Source organism: Caloenas nicobarica, chromosome 10 (assembly GCF_036013445.1).
Source record: "Caloenas nicobarica isolate bCalNic1 chromosome 10, bCalNic1.hap1, whole genome shotgun sequence".
NCBI lineage: Eukaryota > Metazoa > Chordata > Aves > Columbiformes > Columbidae > Caloenas > Caloenas nicobarica.
In genome coordinates, this window is record NC_088254.1 from 2519264 (window position 1) to 2544753 (window position 25490).

General features: G+C 59.8%; 2 protein-coding genes across 3 annotated transcripts; one reads left to right on the forward strand and one right to left on the reverse strand.

Moving 5' to 3' along the window:
- Positions 1-358: 358 nt before the first annotated feature.
- AP3B2 (adaptor related protein complex 3 subunit beta 2) lies at positions 359-12049 on the reverse strand. 2 transcript variants are annotated; one of them, XM_065642206.1, is made up of 27 exons: positions 11937-12049; positions 8845-8920; positions 8689-8763; positions 8459-8554; positions 8216-8376; positions 8025-8091; positions 7404-7586; positions 7122-7298; positions 6801-6898; positions 6453-6507; positions 6228-6299; positions 6007-6069; positions 5662-5794; positions 5470-5579; positions 5218-5394; positions 4947-5133; positions 4727-4845; positions 4389-4500; positions 3759-3948; positions 3515-3683; positions 3379-3433; positions 2917-3023; positions 2576-2807; positions 2410-2494; positions 1769-1866; positions 1033-1171; positions 359-801 (listed from the first exon to the last, which is right to left on the reverse strand). In XM_065642206.1, the coding sequence occupies exons 1-27, from the start codon at positions 12047-12049 to the stop codon at positions 651-653; spliced, it is 3300 nt and encodes a 1099-aa protein (XP_065498278.1). In that variant the 3' UTR covers positions 359-650. The 2 variants fall into 2 exon arrangements, with proteins under 2 accessions (XP_065498278.1, XP_065498277.1); XM_065642205.1 differs by lacking the exon at positions 11937-12049 and adding an exon at positions 9545-9782.
- A 1213-nt stretch (positions 12050-13262) lies between these two features.
- Positions 13263-16328, forward strand: LOC135992585 (uncharacterized). The gene is made up of 7 exons (XM_065641873.1): positions 13263-13369; positions 13413-13464; positions 14187-14201; positions 14316-14502; positions 14609-14868; positions 15030-15071; positions 15607-16328. Exons 1-7 carry the CDS (start codon positions 13263-13265, stop codon positions 15613-15615), a joined length of 672 nt encoding a protein of 223 aa, XP_065497945.1. The 3' UTR covers positions 15616-16328.
- The last annotated feature ends 9162 nt before the right edge of the window (positions 16329-25490 follow it).

The following is a 25490-nucleotide window of genomic DNA, read 5'->3' on the forward strand; positions in this document are numbered from 1 at the left end:
TCCAGTGGCGCTGCAGAACAGTCCCGGCCCTGCCATAGCATGTATTTCCGCGGCCGATGCACGAGCAACTCTGCTTTTGAATAAATAGCTGGAAACCTCCCAAGACTCGTCAGATCCCTGGTGGGGACCGAGTGCCTCCCGCCCTGCACCAAGCCCAGGGGGGTTCACCCCGACCCCGCATGTCACTGACAGGTTTTCTCTGACATCCAGCAGCCACCACCCCCAGGGGACTCGCATGTCCCCAGCTGCCTAAGGGATGTGTGCCCTGGTGTCCCCGCAGCAGAGCCTGACGCGGGGACAGTTTGGGGTGATCCAGCCACTGTGCGCACAGGAGCAGAGGGGAAGGGAGAGGGTTCAAGAAGAGCTTTATTGGGAGATTCTGGCCATAATAAATAGGGGTTACACTGGGAGATGGTGGCGAGGGGCCGGAGGCTGGAGCTATTGTCACCCCTCCAAGCGGGACATTGCCCTGTGTCCTGTCTGTCCCATCCTGCTCCTTCCTCCCAGCAGCAAAACTGCCCTCAGGGTTGCTGCCTGCTGCCCTGTTGGGGAATAGCCCAGCAGAAATGGGAGCAGGGAGCGTTTTGGGGAGTGGTGTGGGGCAGAGGGGGGTGGGAGTTTAGGGCAGTGGGTGCAGCAGGGCCCAGTTGTCACTGTGCCAGGGCCTGGATGATGTCCTTCACCAGCATGGTGCCGATAACCATCTTCTCGCTGTTGACTGTCAGCTGGGCTGCTGCGCCCTCCCGTCGCTCCATGGTGATGAGCACCAGGCTCCCACTGGTCATCGTCTTGGCCGCGAACCTGCTCACCGGCAAACATGGAACTTCAGGGCAAACTGTCCCCCCATCACGCTCCTGTCCCCTGGGATGTTCCGGTGGGGACCAGGGAAGCGTCTGCCACCCACAGCCACCATCACATGTGGGTTCACGCAGGTTCCTTGTCCTAACAGAAGCCCTGAGTGTCCCCGCTGTGATTTGTGTAGGACTGGAGAGGTGACAGCACCTGCATGGTCCCCAGGTGGGGTCTGGCTACCTGTACTCGTTGGCGGCGCCGCAGGGCACGCGGCCGACGTTGGCGGCCAATGTCACTTGCTGGACGATGGCGTGGTCGCTCCGGCACTTCTCAGGCAGCATCAGCTTCTCCGTGATCTCGCTCATGCCCGTCAGCTTCCCTGGGGCGGCAGCAGAGGCACCTGCCTGTCTCCGGCCACGCACCCAGTGGCCGTGTCCCTGCTGGGCCCTGTTTTGCTGTCCCCAAACCAGCTGCCAGCTCCCCATGATGTCCCCAACTGGCTGCCCCGCTTGCTCCTCTCCAGCCCGGCAGAGATGGATTCGGGATAATCCCTCTTCCCGGGCTCATCCCTGTATCCCTGCCTGGTGGCAGCAGCCACATCCCTGGGGACGGGCTCCTGTGGTCACCAGTAGCGATGGGGGATGCTGCTGCTCCAGGAGCACGGGGACAGGGTGTCCCCGTCGCTCACCGGACATGGTGCTGGGAGCACCAGGGGTGGCACGAGCCCTCCACGCTGCACAGGGACCCGGTGGGGCCACCTTGGCGCCAGGGCAGTCACCCCAATCCACAGGGGTGCAGCGGGGGGACAAGGGGAGCAGAGCTAGTCTAGGGGTGGCCACTTACCCTCGCCTGGCCGTGCCAGGTGCTCTGGGGCCACGGCAAGGGTGGCAGAGGGGACAAAATGGGGGGTGAACATTGGCGCTGGGGCAGTGGGTGCCCGTGCGCTGCCCTGTCCCCGTCCCAGTCCCCAACTCACCCTGCTCCTTCTTGAACTCGTTCTCGCTCATGAAGACAGGGGCCATGAGCTCCCCCACGGGCGGCTGGATGGAGACGTAGAAGTGGCGCGTGTGGGTGCTGGGGAGAAAGGTGGGTAAGGCGAACGTATGCTCAAAATGTGTGTTTCCCCTCACCTTGGGGGTCCACTTCCCATCCCTACCCTGGAGGGAAACTGAGGCACAAAATGCCTTGGTAATACAGAGAACCTGTCAGGCTGAACCTGGGATTGCTGCCACCTCCTTGTCCCCTGCAGGGCCCCACTGCCTGTCCTGCTGTCCCCTGACCACCCTATGCCCGTCCCAGTGTCCCCCCTCCCCTGAAAGGACCCTGATTCCCATCCTACTGTCCCCCATCTCTTGGAGGGACCCTGTCCCTCCATCCCCAGGGGCACCCCATACCCTGTCCTTCTGTCCCCTAAGGCATCCCATACCTGTCCTCCTGTCCTCCCTCCCCTGGGGTACCCCATGCCCTGTCCAGCTGTCACATGTCCCCAGGAGGGATGTTGGTGCCCACCCCTACTTTCCCCATCCCCTGGAGCACCTGTGTCCTGTCTCTCGAGCCCCTGCGCTGCCCCCATCCCCTGGGACACCCGTCCTTTCCTGCCCGGTGCCAGTCACTCACCACAGCTGGAAGTTGGCCGCCTGGGTGGAGTCGCAGAAGTCAATGCCCATCACCACGCTGGCCGTGTCCCCAGGTGCCAGGCGCTCTGAAACCACAGGGCTGCCACCACGTCCCATGTCCCTGTCCCCATCCCTGTCCCCTCCACAGCGTTGTGGCCGTGCCGTACCGATCTCAGGGAACTCCTGGATCCGCATGCCGGAGAGCGGCTTGGGCTCGCTGACCCGCAGGCTCTTCACCTCGGCATCGGTGTTGTTGGAGATGTGGATCTGGACAGCCACCATGTGCGGGTCCCCCGGGAAGGGCCGGCGGCTGAAGCAGTACTCGACTGACAGCCCCTCGCCTGCCATGCGGTGCAGCAGCTCGTAGGTCCTCGCTGCGCCCAGCCCTGGGCTCAGCAGCTGCCAGGGACCGAGGGATCGGCATGGGCCGCCCGCCCCCTCCCTGTGACCCCCGTACGTGGCCGGGGTCCCAGGAGCCCCCTGGGAAGAGGACACTGGGGACACTTACAGCGGGCGCTAGGGAGGTATCAGTGAGCGTGAGGCCCTCCAGGTCGGTCACCAGGCTGGTGGAGATGATGCTACTGGAGGGGACGGGCTGGGGAGGAGGGGGGGTGACTACGGGGTGGGGAGGAAAGGGTTAACAGAACTCTGATGAGCCACAGCCCCATGGGGATAGCTGCATGGGGACAGCCCTGATGGCACAGCCACATGGGGAAAACACTGTAGGCACAACCCCATAGGCACAGCCTCATGGGGAAAATTCCATGGGAACAGCCCCAATGGGGACAGCCCCGCTGTCCCACAACCATCCTCTGGGGACAAATACCACTCACCCCACTGGTCCCCGTCCCAGCTCAGCAGCATCCAAGAGACCCACAGGACCCTGATCCCATCAAGGTGGGCGCCCATGCCTCAGTTTCCCCAGTTGCCACCACGATGGCCACCCCACGTGTCCTGAGCAGCCACTCACAGTCATCCAGGTCGAGCAGGGAGATCTCCTTGGGGCCGGCCCGGCTGCTCGGGGGCTGCAAGGGGGCAGAGAGATGGGGGTGGTGAGGGGGGACCTGGGAGTCCCTGTGCTGCCCCCCACCCAGCCCGGCCCTCACCGCCTTCCTGCGCTTGGCCTCTGCCTCGGAGCCAGACTCGGAGCCCGAGGAGCTGCTCTCGGAGGCGCTGGCCTCCTCTGATGAGGTCTCGGCGCGGCCCTTCCTCCCCTGCGACGCCTTCTTCTTCTTGGCCTTCTTCACCCCGTCCTCCTCCTCTTCCTCGCTGGGGCTGCAGTGGGAGCTCAGCTCAGGGGGGGCAGGGGCGAAGGTTCAGTGGGGGCACCCCAACCTCCCTGGGAGGTACCTGCCCGGGGCTGCCTTGCGGGAGCCTTCCTTCTCCTTCCTCTTCGGCCTCTCCTCCTCCTCCTCCTTGTCCTCTGACTGCTCCCCACTGCCTTCCTCCTCATCTTCCTCCTCCTCCTCCTCCTCACTGCCGGAGCTGGAGCTGCCAGAGCTGCTGCTGCTGCCGCTCTCCTCGCTGACCGACTCGGGCTCTGCGGGGGACACAGCTCTCAGCCCTGCTATTGTGTCCCCACCATGTCCCCACACTTCCCTGCTGTGTCCCCCCACGCCCCCAAAGCTCCCTGCTGTGTCCCACTGCATATCCCCATCTTCCCACTGCATCCCACTGTGTCCCCGCGACCCCCCCACCACATCCCTGCATCCCCCTGCTACCTCCCTCTGTGTCCCCTGCCATGTCCCCGCCCCAATGGGATGTCTCCACTGCAGTGTCCCCTGTCTGATGCCCCACCATGGTGTCCCCTGCCTCATGCCACATCATGGTGGCTCCTGTCGCATGCCCCATCATGGTGGCACTTGTCCCATGCACCCACTACGGTGGCACCTGCCTAATGGCCCTGCCACAGTGACTTCAGCCCCATGCCCCGCCGCAGTGGCCCGTACCCCACACCCTACCGTGCCACTGGGTCCTCACCACTGTCCGCTGACTCCGTGGGCCCCGACTCACCCTCCGAGTCAGAGTAAAAAGGTTTCTCCACCTTCTCCTTCCTCTTCTCCCGACTGGTGCACTTGGTCCACTCAGGAACCTGCCAGCACAGGGTGGATGGAGCGGGGCCACCACCCATGGGTGGGGGGCCCAAACAGCTACCCTTGCCCCTCTTCTGTCCCCAAGCACATGTGTGGGCACCAGAGAGGGGACATGGGGCAGCTGAGCAGCACCGGGGCACCTCCTGGGGCTCTCCCAAAACCTCAAGGTGATGCTCCCACCTCAGCCCCCCCACGCACCCCAGCACCCCAGGGTGCTCCACACACCTCCACGTTCCTCACGGAGGGGTCAGGGGCTTCGTCTGGCCAGTCGGGCAGCTCCTGGTAGCCCACAGCCTTGGCATTGAGCAGGTGGGACAGGGAGCCCAGCTGGAAATGGTCCCGATCTACGGTGGGGTGAGAGGTGGCAGCAGCTCGGGGATGGCCAAGCAGCACCGTGGTGACAGCTGGCCTCGTGTCCCCATGCCCTGTGACCAGGGGTGGGTACCTTTGAAGGAGGACTCCAAGATGGGAGCGGGTTTTTGGGCCAGGAAGAGCTTCTTGGCGTACTTGTTGAGGGCTCCACTCTTCTCGGTGGGCACGATGAGCTGGCGGATGAAGCGAGCCCGGTCGCGGATGTCGTAATTCTGGTCGTACTTGGCCAAGTTGAGGACATACTGGGTCAGCAGCTTGCTCTGCACCAGAGGACACACTCAGGGTCAGCCTCTTCTTCCCTGGTAGGGAAACTGAGACACGCCATTAAGCCACATCCCTGGTACCTGCTTGGAGTTGGTCAGGTAGAGCTTGGCCGCCAGGTTGATGACCTGCAGCTTGACGATGTCCTCCTCGTTGGTGAAGGACTTGGCCATCTTGCGCAGCACATCAGGCGCAATCTTGGGCACGTGCTCACAGTACTCGCCAATGAGCCACAAGATGCTGGCCCGCGCCATCGGCACCTGCGAAACGCCCCCAGGCACGTGGCATCACTGCCACTTCCCTGGTCCCCGGGGCCACACAACGTCCCAACCCACCTGGATGTTGTCGGTGAGCTTGGCCATGTGCTTGATGATCTCGCTGTGCTGGGCTGGCTGCATCTGCAGGAGCTTTTTGATGACCACTACGGATTCAGCGACCACCAGCTCTGTGGGCAGAGGTCCATCCTCAGCGGGGTCCTGCCCTGAGAGCGATGGAGTCCCCATTTTGTCCCCACCACGTGCACTCACCGTCCCGGTTGGAGAGGAGCTGGACCAGACCGTTGAGGCAGGTGTCCCGCACCTTCCCAATGTTGGTGGCGCAGCGCCCGATGGCTTGAATGGTGGCTGCCACAAAGTCCTTGTCCATGCTGCGGATGTACGTCTGCACAGGCATGGGGGGACACATGACGTGTCACCCACATGCCACCCCCATGTGGTGATCATGTATTGGGGCTGTTTGGAGCCACTCCTGGGGCTGGCATGTCCGCAGCCACTCCTGGTGGGACTCTCCTCCATCCCCTCCATGGTGGTGTTTTGGCACACAGAGCCATGCCAGGGCGGCACACCGGTGACATCAGTATGGGCGTGGCATACCTGAAACTCCCGCAGGATGGTGGAGATGTTGGTCTCATTGGCCAAGTTGGTGAGGACCTCCAGCTGCAGGAAAGAGGAAGAGATGGGGACATGGTGCCAGGGCACAGAGTCCTTGCTGTCCTCCTGTCCCCAGGGCATGGAGAACAGTCGCCCCACAGGGAAGGGCTCCATGAAGCCCCAAAGGCACCAGCAATGGCTTCTGCTGGGTGTTTCCAGGTCACCTTGAGGATCTTGATCTGTGTGGGGTCCGTGGAGCGGATGTAGAAGCTCTTCAGGTAAGGCTCAAACATGCCCTGCAGGCAGAGCCAGTGGCGTTAGTGCCATCCCTGTCCACCCGTCACCGAGGCAACCCACAGGCAGCCGGCCCTGGTGACTCTGCTGCCTAGCCTTCATTCTGCTCCAGAGTGAACAGGGCCAACTTCTCTAATACCAAGTCCAAGACTCACCCGCCGTTTGATGGACATGGTGGCCACGTTCTGCAGCACCACATACTGCACCTCGCTGTGGGAAAAAATTGGGGACAACCATCAGTGGGGCAGGACTGGACCCCCTCAGCAAGTCCCTGTGAAGACGGGGCAGGACCCACCACCCGGCTGGTGCCACCACGATGCTGCTACCCCATGTCTGGATGGGCCTGGGCCAAAAATCCCTCTTTTTTTGGCAATTCACCCCAACATGATGTCCCTACAGGGATGGGCTTTTTGGGGGTCTCTCCCAGAGTTTTGGGGCTCCCCCTGGGTCCCACCAACTGGGGTGGTGGGGTAGGGGACAACCGCAACCCAGGTGCCACAGACCTGTGACTCCGCAGGAGCCGCACCAGTGCCTTGGCAATGACTCCAACCTCCGCCTTGGGTGCCAGGTGGAAGTAGAGCTGTGCCACGGCCATCACCACCTGCCGGGAGACACCCGAGTGTCACCCACTGAGCATAAGGCACCCCAAAAGATGCTGTGTCCCATTTGGCAGCACCCAGAGGAAGCCCATCCCTGGGGACGCCCATCTCTGGGTGTCCCTCAGGTGCGTCACTGGCTCCTTGGCCGGTGGGGACATCACAAGCCCAGGCTGATGGACACCAGTGGTGGCCTCGGGGACGGCCAGGCCTGGGGCAGGGGCTCACCGCGGCATTGCGGCTCTGCAGCAGGGGCTTGGTGTTGCGCAGGAGCAAGCGGTGGTCGGGGTCCATGACGTAGGGCTTGCGCTTGGCCAGCGGTGCTGCCTCCGCCTTGGCGTCCTTGGCATCCTCCTCCTCGGAACCATAGAAAGCCTTCTCGGTGCTCTCCTCCAGCAAGGACTCCTGTGGTAGGTGGGACGCCTTGCACCCTCAACAGCACCCTCCTTCACCCCACCTCCCTGGGGACACCCTGAGGTTCCTGGGACACCCTGAGGCTCCAGCACTCACGTTCTGGTTGGGGCTGAGGAACTGGGTGCGCGCGTAGCGGGTCAGCATGTTGATGATGACCACCTGCCCCCACTCCTCCACGTCGATGAGCAGGTTGCAGAGCTTGCGGTAGTTCTTGTGGATGAGGTCGATGCGCTCGGGGCAAACCTCCTCGAACGCCATCACCACGCTGCCGGCCACCAGCTGCGCAGGGAAAGCCCAGGGTGACTCAGTGGGGTCACCTTTCTGTGAGGATGCTGCTTGGGGATGGTGGCATCTCTGTGAGGGTGCTGGTTTGGGATGGTGACATCTCTGAGACGATGCCAGCTTGGTGGGAATGGTGGCATCTCTGTGAGGATTCTGGCTCAGTGAGGACACTGGCATCCCCACGAGGATGCTCGACCTGTGGGGTTGGCTACATCACCAAGAAGATGCCATATTGGTGGGAATGGTGGTATCTCCATGAGGAGATGGTGGGGACAGCAGCATCACTGCAAGGATGCCTGCCCCAAATGGTTGGCTGCATCCCCATGCAGACACCAATTTGGTGGGGACATCAGTATTCCCAACGATGACACCAGGTCAGCGGGGACAGTCAGGTGCCCAGATTTAGGGGCAGGGGAGACGCGGTGCCCCGCTCACCGTAGTCTTGTCCGCCAGCAGCTTCTCGATGACTTCGATGAGCTGGTCCTTCTGGTCCGAGTCGAGGCTGCGAGGGATGAGCAGGGCAAGTGTGGCTGGACCAAACTCCCCACCCCACCACTGCCCATCCCTGAAAGCAGCTGAGACCCCAACACTGGACCCTTACTCGTTCCCCAAAATGTAGCTGTTACCTGTACAGCTTGGGGATGGCGTGGGCAGCCGTCTTGCGCACATACGGGGACATGTCCGAGGCTGCCTCCTTGATGGCCAACATCATGATGGGCACGATGATGGGCACACGGATGCTGGAGAGGACCCGCAGGGCGCTGGCGCGGATCAGCTGGTTGGGGTCCTGTGGGGACAGATGAGGAGCTGCAGTGTGGGGGGCTCACTGTCCACCTCCGGACCAGCTTTGTGTTCCCAAACCAACCCACCTTGAGTCCTCGCTGGAAGGTGGAGATGGAAAGTAGGGCTAGATCCTGCTGCTCCTCGGCGTAGCGCACCAGGTAGACGTACACCAGCTTCTTCACCTGCGGGGTGAAGGTGGTGGGGCAACCTCAGTGTCCGCCAAAACCCAGCCCATCCCCAGGACCCTCGTGCAGGGGAGGCACCATACCCTGGGGACACCCATGGGTGCCACCTGGACCGCCAAGACCTTTCTCACCTCAATGTTCTTGCAGGCGACGTTTTTCACCACGGCTGGGAAGAGGTCAGAGGCATTTTTCCCCCGGGCGATCATCTAGGGGGTAAATGAGCGGTGTGTCACCAGTCAGCCGACACGGCACCAGCAATTGTCCCCATTAGTGACAGCAACACTCACCGCCACAATCCTCTTCATGGCCTCCAGCTTGAGCGAATCCTTGTTGCTATCGAGCATCTCCTTGAGGTCATCGTGCCTGCACCACGGAAAAAAAAAAAAAAAATCTAATTTTTCCATTTTTAGCCATTTGTACCTATTTTCACCAATTTCTAGCCATTTTCTTTTTTTTTTTTTCACTCCCAGCTTGACATCAGGCTGGCAAACCAACGCTCTGCCATGCAATATTCATGGGGACAGGAGTTGGGTTACAACCAGGTGAAAAAGGAGCCGGAGGGACCGGTGCGGCACTGGCACCCAGCTCTGTGTGCATCCCCGGCACTGGGACAAGGACCCCATTCCAGCCCAATCTCTGGTTGTCACCCTAGAATGTCCCCAAATCACTTCTTGGGAAGCAACCACCCATCCCGGTTGCCAGCTCAGCCTGGCTGTGTGTCCCTTGTCCCCTTGTGGGCACGGTGGTGTGGATGTGCTGCTGCGCCTCAACTCAGAGCCCTTCACTGTCCCCTCCCTGGGGTGGGAAAATGCCACCACTGTCCCCTGGATGTCATCAGCATCCCCTCTTCTAAGGAACATCCATCCCCACAGAACCAGGGAGGACCTGCAAGGCTGCGTCCACCCAACGCTGCTGGATGATGGGATGATGCTCGGCCAGAGCCACCATCGCCAGAAGGTCCCAGGGGGCTCCTTGGGGGGGTCTTACCGCGGTGCTGGCCCGGTGTCGGTGGCCACCGCGGGCTCAGGGCCAGCAAGCGGCTGCAGCTCGTCAGCTCGCAGGGCGCTGTAGCAGACAGGTGGTCCCGCCTCGCTGGCCAGCACCGGGCTCGTCACCTCCTCGGCCGTGTCACAGCCCAACGGTGCTTTTGAGCGCCCGGCCGGCCCCACCGGTAGCTGCTGCAGCAGCTTCTGCACCGGCGGCAGGGACAGCATGGCTGCAGCCGGGGTGGTGGCCCTGCAGACGGTGGCAGGGCTGTGGCCCCGCTCCTCCTCCCGGCACTGCTGCCTGAAACCTGAGCCTGAGCATGGGCTTGGGGTTGGGTTGCAGCTGCGATTGTGAAGCCCTTGCCAGGGGACAAGGGCACTCCAGGGTGTCACATCCCAAGCGACACAGGTCCTGCAGCTGGGGCTTGGGGACATTGCAGGGAGCTCCTTCCCTGGGTGCTTTGAGTGTCTCAGTCCTGGCCAGGGACCCCACGTCATGCTGGGACACTCGGCGGGGTGGCACGATGGGACACCTGTGGGTGTCTCCCCCAGGTGATGGGTTGTCACTTGGGGGGCATTTCTCTTGCCCCATGTCCATGCACGGCTCATGGGGACGGTGACAGATCCGGTGTGGCCACAAGGGGACAGGCTGTGGGGAAGGGCAGCACGCAGGTGATGGGGACACTGCCGGGGGTCGGGGGGGGTTTCAATGCCAGGGGGAAAGGTATGGGGGGACACTGCCAACCTATGGTGACACAGCCAGACTGGGGGACACTGGGCGGGGATAGGAGACACTGCCAGAGTGGGGGACACTGATGGCAGGTCACTGTGGGGACCTGGCCAGACTGGGGGACAAAGCCAGGGGGTCAGGCTGAGAGACACTGCCAGACTTGGGGACAGTGCCGGGGGGGTGTCAGAGATAGGGGACACTTCCAGAGTGGGGGACACTGCCAGGGGGTCACAGATGGGGGCCACTGCCAGACTGGGGACACTGCCAGCAGGTCAGGGCTGGGGACACATCCAGAGTGGGGGACACTGTCAGTGGATCAGGGCTGGGGTGTCACTGCCAGACTGGGGGACACTAACAGGTGGTAATGGATGGGGGGACACTACCAGAGTGGGGCACACTGCTAGGGGGTCACAGATAGGGGACACTGCCTGAATGAGGGACACCATCAGTGACTCAGAGCCAGGGGGACACTGCCCAATTGGGGACACTGGCAGCAGGTCAGGGATGGGGACACTGTCAGGGCTGGAGGGACAAAGGGGCCCCCATGTTGCCGCAGCTCCAGGGACCCTCCACCTTCTTCTGTGTCCCTGCCATGTCTTCCCCCGCAGCCTGTCCCACTCAGGGGTGACATTGCTCAGCACCCCCTGGGGACCTCGGTGAGGGGCTTGGTGCCATCACCCAGGCACCCCCTGAGAGCCGCAGGAGCCATCAGAGCCGGAGTGGGGGGACACTTTCACTGGGGTGTCCCCCAGCCCAGGGTCCCAGCAGCTCCAAAACGCCGCGGTTTTCCTCCAAACCCTTCCCCTGCCTTCAAAACCTGCAGCGGCGGTGCCACCGCGTCCCCTGTCCCCATCCCCTGTCCCCATCCTCATCACGGTCCCCAGCCCTGTCCCCATCCCCTGTCCCCATCCTCACCGCGGTCCCCAGCCCTGTCCCCATTCCTTGTCCCCATCCTCATCGCGGTCCCCAGCCCTGTCCCCATCCCCTGTCCCCATCCTCATCGCCGTTCCCACCCCTGTCCCCATCCTCATCGCGGTCCCCAGCCCTGTCCCCATCCCCTGTCCCCATCCTCATCGCGGTCCCCATCCCTGTCCCCATCCCCTGACCTCATCCTCATCGCCGTCCCCATCCCCTGTCCCCATCCTCATCGCGGTCCCCAGCCCTGTCCCCATCCCCTGTCCCCATCCTCACCGCAGTCCCCAGCCCTGTCCCCATTCCTTGTCCCCATCCTCATCGCGGTCCCCAGCCCTGTCCCCATCCTCATCGTGGTCCCCAGCCCTGTCCCCATCCCCTGTCCTCACCCTCACCGCGGTCCCCAGCCCTGTCCCCATCCCCTGTCCCCACCCTCATCGCGGTCCCCAGCCCTGTCCCCATCCCCTTTCCCCACCCTCATCGCGGTCCCCAGCCCCTGTCCCCATCCCCTGTCCCCATCCTCACCGCGGTCCCCAGCCCCTGTCCCCATCCCCTGTCCCCACCCTCACCGCGGTCCCCAGCCCCTGTCCCCATCCCCTGTCCCCATCCTCACCGCGGTCCCCAGCCCTGTCCCCATCCCCGACCCCGCGGCCACTCGGGTACCACGTCCCCGGCGGGGAGCAGCCACCCAGCCCCGCGGTGCCGCCCCCCCCCGGCCAGTGTCCCCGCGTCCCCCCCGCGCTGTCCCCACCTCTTGTAGTCGGAGGAGAAGATGCCGCCGCTGGCGGGGTCGTGCCCGTACTCGGGCTCCCCCAGGCTGGAGGAGCCCCCCTTGTCCTCCCCGTAGGCCGGGCTGGCGGCCATGGCGGGATGCGGCCGGTTGGGATGCCGGGACTGATGACGTCAGCGGCGTGACGTCAGCGGTGTGATGTCAGCCCCGAGGCTCGGCGCGCCCCCCGCCCCGCCGGGGCTGCGGGATTTCGGGGGGGGATATCGCCCCAAGGCGACTCGAACCGGCCGAAATTGGGGGGGGGGGGGCTTAGCACCCCCAAAAAGAGGGTCCCCAGCCCTGCACCCTGAGATACCCGCACAGGTTTGGGTGCCAGTCGCTGGTAAAATGGGCGTAATTGAGGATATTATCAGTGGTAGTGTCTGGGATGTGGTGATACAGTATATATCATATAGCCCATATGTCATACACCTTGATAGAGTTTATAATGATACATATTTAGAGAACAGTAACATATCGTAACATAATATAATGTACTGTAATGTACATGACATCATGTCATGTCCTACCCACAGAATCTCGTGTGTCATAACACGTAATATTATATTACATTTTATTCGATATGACATTACGAATATTCTATGATGTTATATATATTCTACACTCTATTGTACCATGCTATAAATACTCCATAATCCATTCCAAATTCTATATTATATGCTAGATATTATATGTAATATGTTACATATTACATGTTATATACATGTTATACTACATTATATTATATTGCAGATTATATGAATTATATTTTATATCCTATATTCTATCCTAATATATATTCTACATTACACATTATGTTCTACGTGCTAAATAGTATCCTGTATGTTATATACAGTGTATGATACACAGCTGTGATATATTATGTATGGTGGTGTATTAAATGATATAATTTATTATTCATATAGATATTATTGTTGCTACTTTTCCTATTACCAATAATAACAATAACAATAACAACAACAATAATAATAATAATAGTCATCATCATCATCATCATCATCATCATCATCATCATCACCGTAACTACTGATGTTGTCCAATCTTTCAGTCATTATTACCCTGGGCAGCTAAGAAGCCTCCAGAGGCTGGTGGCAGCCGGGCAGCTCTCTCAGCCCATCAGGCAGGACTGAGGCTGCAGGTAAAATCAGGCAAGTTTCAGGTAGCAAAATTTAATAAAACATCTAATTAGTGCATGGCAATTAAGCTCCAGGCAGCAGAAAGCAACGTCCCCCACCCTCCCAAAGCAAAGCTCCTTCCCTGTGCCGAGGCGTCGGGGTGCGCGGGGCGATGCTGAGGCTCCTCTGTGGGTCGGGGGGATCATCCTCGGGGGACACGGGGCTGCCACAGCCCTGCTGGGGACCCCACAGCCCTCCCAGAGACCCCAATCCTGCCAGGTAGGGGCAACCCTGTGACATTTGTGCTGTTGTCACTTTCCAGTTCCCAGCAGCTCCTTTCCCCGAAGCCGCCGCTGAGCGACGTCCCAGCCCTGGTGCAGCCACCCCCTCCTGCCCCCGCAGCAGCAGCTGCTCTTCGCTCCCCGGGGCCTCTTGCAGGACACGCACTTTTGCACATGTCCTGCAGCTCCTGCACTCCAGAGCCTCTCCAGGGTCTCCCCAACACCTCCCTCCCTCTATTCCCAAACTTAACCTTTCCAATGGAATTAGCAAATTAATTGCAGCTTTAAGAAGCGGAAACACCCGCCCAGGGCTTTTCTGCCCTTTGTTCTGTTTGGGGTTTGGCTTTCAGCCTCTCTCCGCCTCCTGTGTATCAGGAAGGATGTGAGGTCAGGATTTGCCCCATCCCCTGCATTTCCCTCAGCACCTGGAGGAGCAAGCAGCCCGGCTCTCTCACTGGCACCGTCCCAGATAAAAGAGTTATGTCTTACGCAGTTGGGGGTCTAGTTGCAAGCAGCATTGTTGGTGCTGCTAGCGCTGGCCTGGTAAGCACGCTCCCATCTCCGCACCCCATTGCACGCGGCTGCCTGGACCGCGGTCAGCCCAGGACAGGGAGGGGAAGATGGACAGGGCTTGTCCCGGGACGGCTCCAGCTCGGAGGCGTTGGGCAGGACGGGTGACTTTTGCCCGAGCCCTTGTGCCTGGCAGGATCCGTCCCGGGCAGGGTGTGATGGCAGGTGGGACCCTGCCCTGGCGCACGGGCAGGACGGCACGAGCACGGCGCTGACACCCCTTTGCTGTTCCTCTCTCCTTGCAGGTGTTGAAAAACACTGTAAGTAGGAGCTTGGTGAAACCTGCGCCGGCATTTTGGGGATCTGGGGGGCATTAGGGGCAATGGGGCTGGTTCTGCCCCCTCCTCACCTTCCCTCCCTCGTGCGGTTGGTAGACACTCAAGTTTCTGCTGTTCAAGAGCATCCCCGGTCACGGGGACATCTTCGAGGAGGTGTCGGAGAGAGACTTGCAGCCTGGGGACATCTTGCTCTTCCCCTTGGAGAGCAGTTCTGAAAAGGTGAACAATGTCTTCAAACATGCAGCCGTCTATTGCGGGGATGAAGAGGTCATACACTTCCTGGGTAAGTGCCTGACCCCCTGGACCCATTCAGGTTGTGATGGTGGCCAAAGTGTGGCCAGTGGCTGCAGTGGCCTGGCCAGGGTGATGGGCGGCTCTTGCTTTTCCAGGCACGAGCACTACAAGCACATTGGATCTGATCAGCAGTCGGAGGTTTCGCGGTGAGATCGTCAAATCAGGCTACAACACCCTGAAAAAAGACAGAGGGAAATGTGAGATTTACCGGAAAAAAGGCGGGGTTAATCTCAATGACCTTCGTAATGAAATCCAGAAAGCGATGGCCAGCGAAGCTGAGTATTCCCTCTACACAAACAACTGCATCCACTTCGCCCTCTCCCTCCTGGGCTTGCAGGAGTTCTACTCCAAACTGGTGAGCGCGGAGCTGGTGTGACGGCCGCGGTGGGACAGCTCCTGCACCCCCCCAGCCCTGCGTTCGCATCCTGACCTGATTCCCCCTGGGGTGCCCGTGGGTGCTGGGGACAGCGGTGGGGACAGCGGAGCCCCCTGCACATGGACAGCTTTCTCTTGCAGGTGGAAATCCAAGATGAAGACGGCAGCTGCTGTGGTGGGGCTGTGAGTATCCCCAGTGTCACCTTTCCTGGCGGGGCTTGGGGTCCCTGGGAGGAATGTGGGGACTAAAGGAAGGCTGAGTCTCGAGGACGACTGGGGTTCATAAAGATGGAGTGGTTCACCTGGGATGATCTCAGGGTCCTCGGAGGGCTTTGGGGTCCCTCAGAGAGATGCAGGCTCCCCAGCAGGGCTGTGAGGTCCCTCACAGGGTTTTGGTGTCCCAGCAGGGCTGTGGGGTCCCTCAGGAGGTTTTGGGTTCCCCAGCAGGGCTGTGAGTTCCTCCAGAGGGTTTTGGGGTCCCAGCAGGGCTGTGGGGTCCCTCAGGAGGTTTTGGGTTCCCCAGCAGGGCTGTGGTGTCTCTCGGGGGGTTTTGGGGTCCCAGCAGGGCTGTGGAGTCTCTCACAGGGTTTTGGGGTCCCAGCAGGGCTGTGGGGTCCCCAGCAGGGCTGGGCTCCAGCTGCCAGCGCTGCCAGGGGACCCATCCGCACGGGCTGGGAAGGGCAGGGCAGGGGCTCAGGGGACCGTCCCCCCTTTCCAGGCCATCTGAAGCCCCCGCAGCCTGGCAGGGCAGGGGAGCAGCCACACGGCGTGAGGGGTGGCAGCCCCGTGTCCCCCGAGGATGATCCCCCCGACCCACAGAGGAGCCTCAGCATCGCCCCGCACACCCAACGCCTCGGCACAGGGAAGGAGCTTTGCTTTGGGAGGGTGGGGAACGTTGCTTTCTGCTGCCTGGAGCTTAATTGCCGTGCACTAATCAGATGCTTTATTGAACTTTGCTGCTTGAAATGTGCCTGGTTTTGCCTTCCTGCCTCAGTCCTGCCTGATGGGCTGAGAGAGCTGCCCGGCTGCCACCAGCCTCTCGGGGCGTCTTAGCTGCCCAGGATAATAACGACTGAAACACCGGCCAATGTCAGTAATTATGGGTGAAGAACTAATAACTTCAGCGAATGAGGCACAGAGTCTCTTTTTTTAGGTGCATAGACATTTATTAGAAATTGAGGCTTGTATTTATACTTGCTAGGATGCTTGCTCAAGCATTGGTGATTTGCTAATTTAGGCATTACATAAGCGATACATTTCGTGTTCCCACCAAAGCTGCTGCCATAGAAGCATTTTTTGGTCTATCACAAGGTCCCTCCCTGTCCTTGATGTATCAGTCTTGTATCAATCCCTCTGTCCTTGATGTATCAATCAGTATACAGTCCTTGCTTCTTGTATTTTTCCACCACCGCTTGTTCCCACACTGTTGGCTCTTCTGGTTTCTCACAGGCCCCATGTCACAATACTGCTCCAATAACAACAACAATCAGCATCTCTGTAATAAAATAAATAATGCAATACAAACCATAACTTCTGGTGACTGTTTGGTGGGAATGGTGGCATGCCTGTGAGGATGCCGCCTTGGTGGGAATGGTGGTATCCTCCCGAAGATGCCGGTTCTGGGGACGGCGGTGTCCCTGTGAGGATGCTGGATCAGTGGGGACATTGGCATCCCCATGAGGACGTCAGCCCTGCAGGGGTGGCTGCAATGCCACGGGGATGCCCTATCCATGGGGACAAGACACAGAGCCCTTCCCTGGTCCCCTCCCTGAGATGGGAAAATGCCACCACTGTCCTCTTTTCTAAGGGACATCCATCGCCACGAAAGAGACAGGACCTGCAAGTCAGTGTCCACCCAATGCTGCTGATGTGGCACCCATGGGACAATGCTGGGCCAGAGCCACCATGGCCAGAAGCTCCCAGGGGCTCCTTGGGGTGGCCCTGCAGACGGTGGCAGGGCTGTGGCCCCGCTCCTCCTGCCGGCAGCGCCGCCTGGAACCCGAGCCTGAGCATGGGCTTGGGGTTGGGTGGCAGCACCATTGCGATGCCCTTCCAGGGAATGAGGCTGTGCCAACTCTGTGACATTTGTTGCTCTTGTCACTTTGCGGTTCCCAGCAGCTCCTTTCCCCGAAGCCGCCGCTGAGCGACGTCCCAGCCCTGGTGCAGCCACCCCCTCCTGCCCCCGCAGCAGCAGCTGCTCTTCGCTCCCCGGGGCCTCTTGCAGGACACGCACTTTTGCACATGTCCTGCAGCTCCTGCACTCCAGAGCCTTTCCAGGGTCTCCCCCACACCTATCTCTGTTCCCAAGCTTAACATTTCCAGCGGAATCAGCAAATTAATTACAGCTTTAGAAGTGGAAAAATGCCCGGGGCTTTTCTGCACTTTGTTCTGTTTGGGGACTGGCTTTCAGCCTTTCTCCGCCTCCTGTGTGTCAGGAAGGATGTGAGGTCAGGTTTCGTCCCAGCGCCTGCTGAACCACCCATCCCCTGCATTTCCCTCAGCCCCTGAAGGAGCGAGCAGCCCGGCTCTGTCACCAGCTCTGTCCCAGAGAAAACAATTATGAATTTCTTCACTCGCACGTTTGCTGCTTCCAGAGTTCCAGCTAGTATCGGGGTAAGCACGCTCCCATCTCCGCACCCCATTGCACGCGGCTGCCTGGACCGCGGTCAGCCCAGGACAGGGAGGGGAAGATGGACAGGGCTTGTCCCGGGACGGCTCCAGCTCGGAGGCGTTGGGCAGGACGGGTGACTTTTCCCCGAGCCCTTGTGCCTGGCAGGATCCATCCCGGGCAGGGTGTGATGGCAGGTGGGACCCTGCCCTGGCGCACGGGCAGGACGGCACGAGCACGGCGCTGACACCCCTTTGCTGTTCCTCTCAGAGCTTGGAGAGACCTGCGCTGGCAGAGTGGGGGTCTGGGGCTGTTGTGGTGTGATGGGGCTGCTCCTGCCACCTCCTCACCCCCGCTCCCTGGTGCTGTTGACAGAGGGAGTATACGTCAATCAAGTTTCTGTGGTTTAAGAGCCTCCCTGAGCATGGGGAGATCTTTGAGGATGTGTCAGAGAATGAGTTGCAGCCTGGGGACCTCTTGCTCTTCCCCGAGAGCAATGCTAACTTCGTCAGCAGGGCCCTATTCAAACATGTCGCCGTCTACTGCGGGGATGGAGAGGTCATACACTTTCAGAGTAAGCACCCGACCCCCTGCTCCCGTTCGGGGTGTTGTGTTGGCCAAAGTGGCCGCGGTTGCCGGGCCAGAGTGATTGGGTGGCTCTTGCTTTTCCAGGCACAGGCACTGGGCACAGTGGTCTGATCAGCAAACAAGGCTTTGAGGCCCTGAAAAAGGAGAGGGGGCAATGCCAGATTTACCGGAAAAAAGGTGGGGTCGATCTCAATGACTTGCGGAGTAAAGTCAGGAAAGCGATGGATAGTGAGGCCGAGTATTCTCTCTACACAAACAACTGCATCCACTTCGCCCTCTCCCTCCTGGGCTTGGAGAAGTTCTCCTCACAACTGGTGAGCACGGAGCTGGTGTGACGGCCGCGGTGGGACGGCTCCTGCACCCCCCAGCCCTGCGTTTGCATCCTGACCTGATTCCCCCTGGGGTGCCCGTGGGCGGTGGGGACGGCGGTGGGGACAGCGGAGCCCCCTGCACATGGACAGCTTTCTCTTGCAGGTGGAAATCCAAGACGAAGGTGACAGCTGCTCTACTGGGGCGGTGAGTATCCCCATGTCAATTCCTCCGTGGCAGGGCTGTGGGCTGGTAGAGCTTTGTGGTATACACAAGGGTTGTGGGTTCCTTATGGGGGCTGAATCACCATAAGAGCCAGGGTCCCAACGAGGAATGAGCTTCAGGATCCCCAGGAGAGCTTTGGGGTCCCCAGAAGGGCTTTGTGGTCCCCAAAGCAGATGGGTATCTCCAGGAGAGTTGGGGCCTGTGGGGAGAGATTCAGAGTCTCCAAGGAGGTTTTGGGGTCCACAGGAGGGCTGGGGTGCCCACAGACAACTGTGCTCTCCAGGAGGGCTGTGGGGTCCCCAGGAGTGAGTGGTGCCCAGATGGGATGAGATTCCCAGGGGGCCGGACACCCTGGGGGGAGTGTGGGGTCCTGAGGAGGGAGGGAGGGGTCCCCAGGAAGGCTGTGGGGTCCCTGGGAGGGCTGGGGTCCTGGAAAGGGGCTGGGGCCTTTGGGAGAGATGTGGGCTCCCCAGGAGGGCTGTGGGGTCCCTCAGAGGGTTTTGGGGTCCCAACAGGGCTGTGGGGTCCCCAGTAGGGCTGGGCTCCAGCTGCCAGCGCTGCCAGGGGACCCATCCGCACGGGCTGGGAAGGGCAGGGCAGGGGCTCAGGGGACCGTCCCCCCTTTCCAGGACACTTGCAGCGCACCCCCTCCAGAGGAGCAGCGGAGCAGCCACACGGCGTGAGGGGTGGCAGCCCCGTGTCCCCCGAGGACGATCCCCCCGACCCACAGAGGAGCCTCAGCATCGCCCCGCGCACCCAACGCCTCGGCACAGGGAAGGAGCTTTGCTTTGGGAGGGTGGGGGACGTTGCTTTCTGCTGCCTGGAGCTTAATTGCCATGCACTAATTCGATGTTTTATTAAACTTCGCTACCTGAAACATGCCCGAATTCCTCTGCTGCCTCAGTCCTGCCTGATGGGCTGAGAGAGCTGCCCGGCTGCCACCAGCCTCTTGGGGCTTCTTAGCTGCCCAGGTTAATAATGAATGACACACTGGCCAATACTAGTAATTACCAGTGAAGAACAGTAATAACAACAGCAATAATAATCATACCTATAATAAAATAAATAATATACTATACATAGCGTATCACGTATCTGTCGTACATCAGACATCAGACATGATAATATAATTAGGGTGGGTTGGCCTTGTGTGGCTGCCTACTCCCCACGCAACCGCTCTGTCACTCTCCCTCCACAACTGGACAGAGGGAGAAAAATTCAACGAAAGGCTCGTGGGTCCATCCCAGGACAGGGTGATCACACAGCAAGTGCTGCCGTGGGCAACACAGGCTCGACTGTGCTGGGGCAGCCTCACCTGGAGCATTCACTGTGTGCAGGTCTGGGCGCCACAGGGTGAAAAGGAGCTAAAACTACTGGAGAGCGCCCAGAAAAGGCTACGAAGTTGGTGAAGGGTTTGGAGGGGAAGTCGTCTGAGGAGCGGCTGAAGTCCCTGGGTTTGTTCAGCTGGAGCAGGGGAGACCGAGGGCAGAGCTCATGGGGCTGCAGCTTCAGCAGGGGAGCAGGAGGCGCAGGGCTGAGCTCTTCTCTCTGTGACAATGACAGAACCCAGGAAACGGCAGGAACATGTGCCAGGGGAGGGTCAGTTGGACATGAGGAAAAGGTTCTTCACCCAGAGGTGCTGGACACTGGGACAGGCTCCCCAGGGAGGTGTCCCGGCCCCAACCTGACAGTGTTCAAGAAGAGACTGGACAACGTCCTCAGACACACGGTGTGACCTGTGGGGTGTCCTGTGCAGGGACAGGAGTTGGACTCCATGATCCTGGTGGGTCCCTTCCAGCTCTGGGCGTTTTATGATTCTATGATCTGGTGAGCATGAGGGTCCCCGGGAGGTGGTCATGTCCCCCAGTGTCACAGTGATCTTCTGCGGGTGGCTGCTGGGCCAGAGCTTCGAGGTGGTCCCCAATGGGGTGGCTGAGCCGCAGCCCCGTGTTATCCAAAAATGCAAGTCCCTTCCCAGTGTGCAATGAGCTGATTACACACAGAGAGATGCTGTTTATTACAGACGTGTGCAAGGCTGGATGCTGGAATAACGCCAGCAGGCCAGAAAGAAATTAATGACTGTTATAAACGAAATCTTATCACTGCATTCACACCCTCAGGGCAATCCTAAAGAGCCAATTGGTTACACATTTATATATTGGTTAGACATTTGTGTATTGGTTAGACATTCACATATGGGTTACACAATCATTTCACGACTATGCAGGCTCCCTGAGGAGGGGTCTCAGGTTGGGCATGGGCCTTCCCTCCCGGGTGTGTGATTTTTGTTATTATAATGAGGGGATAATGAGCAAATTTCAACTAGAGGCCACTTAATCCAACAGTCTGCAGATATTTGTTAAACAAGACTCAACTGATTGCCCAGGCTCCAGAAGGTCTACGCTGCAAGGAAAATAGACCCTCAAGTTCCTGATGGGAAGTTCTCCAAATCCTTCTTCTCTTCATTAGAAGAGCAGACTGTGCTAACACTGACAAGATTCACGTATCTTTAGGTCAGCAATTGCTGACAGGATTCATTATTTTAAGTGGTAATGACTACAAGGCCACCACCTGCTCCTCTTGCTGCAGAGCCGCAATGCCGCGGTGAGCCCCTGCCCCAGGCCTGGCCGTCCCCGAGGCCACCGCTGGTGTCCATCAGCCTGGGCTTGTGATGACCCCACCGGCCAAGGAGCCAGTGACGCACCTGAGGGACACCCAGAGATGGGCGTCCCCAGGGATGGGCTTCCCCTGGGTGCTGCCAAATGGGACACAGCATCTTTTGGGGTGCTTCATGCTCAGTGGATGACACTCAGGTGTCTCCTGGCAGGCGGTGGTGGCCGTGGCACAGCTCTACTTCCACCTGGCACCCCAGGCAGAAGTTGTGTCATCACCGAGGTGCTGGTGCGGCTCCTGCAGACTCTCCGGTCTGTGTGACCTGGCCAGCAATGGTCTCCAACCCAACTGCCATGGTTGGTGGGACCAACGGAGAGCCTTAAGGCCCTGGGAGAGACCTTCAAGAAGCCCATCCCAGCAGGCTCATGGAGGCAACACCAGCTAGGACCCCACGGAGAGCAGCTCATGCTGGAGAAGTTCCTGGAGAACTGTCTCCTGGGTGGGACCCCACGCTGGAGAAGGGGCAGAGTGTGAGGAGGAAGGAGCGGCAGAGCCAACATGTGGTGAACAGACCAGAAACCTTCTTCCCTGTCCCCCTGTGCTGCTCGGCGGGATGAGGTGGAGAAATCAGGCATGAAGTTGGGTTCAGGAAAAAGGGAGGTGTAGGGGAAGGTGTTTCAAGCTTGGTCCTTCTTTCTCGTTATCCTGCTCTGATTTGAAGGGCAATAAATGGAATTCCCCCAGTCAAGCCTGTGTTGCCTATAATTGCACTTGCTGGGTGATGTCTTGATTGTAAGCTGGACTCACGAGCCTTTTGTATTTTTCTCCCTCTGTCCAGTTGTGGAGGGAGAGTGACAGAGCGGCAGCTACACAAGGCCAACCCACCACAGTTACATTATCATGTCTGGAGCTTGACAGATACGTGATGTGTTATGTATGATACTGTACTATTTATCCTATTGTATAATAGAGAATATTTTTGTTGCTGTTACTACTGTTCTTCACCAGTAATTACTGATATCGGCCGGTGTTTCAGTCATTATTATCCTGGGCAGCTAAGATGCCCCGAGAGGCTGGTGGCAGCCGGGCAGCTCTCTCAGCCCATCAGGCAGGACTGAGGCAGGAAGGCAAAATCAGGCACATTTCAGGTAGCAAAATTTAATAAAGCATCTGATTAGCACATGGCAATTAAGCTCCAGGCAGCAGAAAGCAACGTCCCCCACCCTCCCAAAGCAAAGCTCCTTCCCTGTGCCGAGGCGTTGGGTGCGCGGGGCGATGCTGAGGCTCCTCTGTGGGTCGGGGGGATCATCCTCGGGGGACACGGGGCTGCCACCCCTCACGCCGTGTGGCTGCCCCCCTGCTCTGCCAGGCTGCGGGGGCTTCAGATGGCCTGGAAAGGGGGGACGGTCCCCTGAGCCCCTGCCCTGCCCTTCCCAGCCCGTGCGGATGGGTCCCCTGGCAGCGCTGGCAGCTGGAGCCCAGCCCTGCTGGGGACCCCACAGCCCTGCTGGGACCCCAAAACCCCCCGAGAGACACCACAGCCCTGCTGGGACCCCAAAAACCCCCGAGAGACCCCACAGCCCTGCTGGGACCCCAAAACTCCCCAAGAGACCCCACAGCCCTGCTGGGACCCCAAAACCTTGTGAGAGACCCCACAGCCCTGCTGGGGAACCCAAAACCTCCTGAGGGACCCCACAGCCCTGCTGGGACCCCAAAACCCTCTGAGGGACCCCACAGTCTACCTGGAGACACCAAAACCCTCCTGGAGACTCCACAGCTCTACTGGGGACACGGAGGTCATCCCAGGGGATCCCACCCCTGTCTGGACACCTCAGCCCTCCTGCCAACTGAGCCCTTTGAGGAACCCCACATTCCCTCCAGGGACCCTAAATCCTGCCAAGGACTGTAAACCCTGCCCGGGGCTCTGTACACGGCAATACTCACAGCACCACTGCAGCACCTGACACTTAATTTTTCATTTTCACCTGCAAGAGAAAGCTGTCCATGTGCAGGGGGCTCCGCTGTCCCCACCGCTGTCCCCACCGCCCACGGGCACCCCAGGGGGAATCAGGTCAGGATGCAAACGCAGGGCTGGGGGGTGCAGGAGCCGTCCCACCGCGGCCGTCACACCAGCTCCGTGCTCACCAGTTTGGAGTAGAACTCCTGCAAGCCCAGGAGGTAGAGGGCGAAGTGGATGCAGTTGTTTGTGTAAGGGTCATACTGGGCTTCGCTGTTCATCGCATCCCTGACTCTACGACGGAAATCATTGAGAACAACCCCACCTTTTTTCCGGCAAACCTCGTATTGCCCCCTCTCCTTTTTCATTTTCAGCAACCCTTCTTTGGTGATCACACCAGGGCTTCTCTTAGACTCCGTGCCTGGAAAAGCAAGAGCTGCCCATCACCCCCACCCGGTCACCACAGCCGCTGGTCACACTTTGGCCACCATCACAAGCTGAACGGGAGCAGGGGGTCAGGTCCTTACCCTGGAAGTGTATGACCTCTCCTTCCCCGCAGTAGACGGCTGCGTGTTTGAAGAGGGTCTGGGCGAGGACGCTATTGCTTTCGTCCAAGGGGAAGAGCAAGATGTCCCCAGGCTGCAACTCGCCCCTGGAAACCTCCTCGAAGATCTGACCGTGCCCGGGGACGCAGTTGTAGAACAGAAACTCGAGCGACACAAATTCCCTCTGCCAACCGCACCGGGGAAGGAAGGTAAGATGGTAGCAGAACCAACCCCATCATGCCATAACGCCCCCCAGACCCCCACTCTGCCAGCGCAGGTCTCTCCAAGCTCTGAGAGGAACAGCAAAGGGTTGTCAGCGCCGTCCTCGTGCCGTCCTGCCCGTGCGCCAGGGCAGGGTCCCACCTGCCATCACACCCTGCCCGGGACGGATCCTGCCAGGCACAAGGGCTCGGGGAAAAGTCACCCGTCCTGCCCAACGCCTCCGAGCTGGAGCCGTCCCGGGACAAGCCCTGTCCATCTTCCCCTCCCTGTCCTGGGCTGACCGTGGTCCAGGCAGCCGCGTGCAATGGGGTGCGGAGATGGGAGGATACTTACCTCACCAGCGCTGGAAGAGCTGGCAAGACTCATAACACTGCCTTTTAACATTCTTTTCTCTGGGACAGAGCCGGTGACAGAGCCGGGCTGCTCGCTCCTCCAGGGGCTGAGGGAAATGCAGGGGATGGGTGGTTCAGCAGGCGCTGGGACGAAACCTGACCTCACATCCTTCCTGACACACAGGAGGCGGAGAAAGGCTGAAAGCCAGTCCCCAAACAGAACAAAGTGCAGAAAAGCCCCGGGTGGGCTTTTCCACTTGTTAAAGTTGCAATTAATTTGCTAATTCCATTGGAGATGTTAAGTTTGGGAACAGAGGGAGGGAGGTGTTGGGGAGACCCTGGAGAGGCTCTGGAGTGCAGGAGCTGCAGGACATGTGCAAAAGTGCGTGTCCTGCAAGAGGTCCCGGAGAGCGAAGAGCAGCTGCTGCTGCGGGGGCAGGAGGGGGTGGCTGCACCAGGGCTGGGACGTCGCTCAGCGGCGGCTTCGGGGAAAGGAGCTGCTGGGAACCGCAAAGTGAAAGTGAAAATTGCACAAATGCCACAGGGTTGGCACAGCCTCATTTCCTGGAAGGGCATCGGAATGGTGCTGCCACCCAACCCCAAGCCCATGCTCAGGCTCGGGTTCCAGGCGGCGCCGCCGGCAGGAGGAGCGGGGCCACAGCCCTGCCACCGTCTGCAGGGCCACCCCAAGGAGCCCCTGGGACCTTCTGGCCATGGTGGCTCTGGCCCAGCATTGTCCCATGGGTGCCACAACAGCAGCATTGGGTGGACGTGGCCTTGCAGGTCCTGTCTCTTTGGTGGCGGTGGATGTCCCTTAGAAAAGACAACAGTGGTGGCATTTTCCCATCTCAGGGAGGGAACCAGGGAAGGGCTCTGTGTCTTGTCCCCGTAGATAGGGCATCCTCGTGGCATTGCCGCCATCCCCACAGGGCTGATGTCCTCATGGGGATTCCAATGTCCCCACTGACCCAGCATCCTCATAGGGACGACTCAGGGTCGTCTGACTACATGTCAGACCGGAGCTGCTCTGGGTGCCCGTGCCTGGAAAAGCAAGAGCCACCCATCACCCTGGCCCGGCCACCGCAGAGGTTTGGCCACCATCTTACCCGAACAGGATCAGGGGTCTGGTGCTTACATTGGAACTGAATGACGTCTTCAGAGCTGCTCTCAAAGGGGAAGAGGACGATGTCCCCAGGCTGCTAC

Excerpts from the sequence above, each read along its gene's own strand:
- LOC135992585 (XM_065641873.1), top strand. The coding sequence starts at position 13,263 with ATGCTGAGGCTCCTCTGTGGGTCGGGGGGATCATCCTCGGGGGACACG. Across the intron at positions 13,370-13,412 it reads AGAGACCCCAATCCTGCCAG|TTCCCAGCAGCTCCTTTCCC; the intron begins GTAGGGGCAACC and ends GTCACTTTCCAG. Across the intron at positions 14,869-15,029 it reads AGGAGTTCTACTCCAAACTG|GTGGAAATCCAAGATGAAGA; the intron begins GTGAGCGCGGAG and ends TTTCTCTTGCAG.
- AP3B2 (XM_065642205.1), bottom strand. The coding sequence starts at position 9,771 with ATGCTGTCCCTGCCGCCGGTGCAGAAGCTGCTGCAGCAGCTACCGGTG. Across the intron at positions 6,070-6,227 it reads CACAGATCAAGATCCTCAAG|CTGGAGGTCCTCACCAACTT; the intron begins GTGACCTGGAAA and ends TCTTTCCTGCAG. Across the intron at positions 2,495-2,575 it reads CCAGGAGTTCCCTGAGATCG|AGCGCCTGGCACCTGGGGAC; the intron begins GTACGGCACGGC and ends CTGTGGTTTCAG.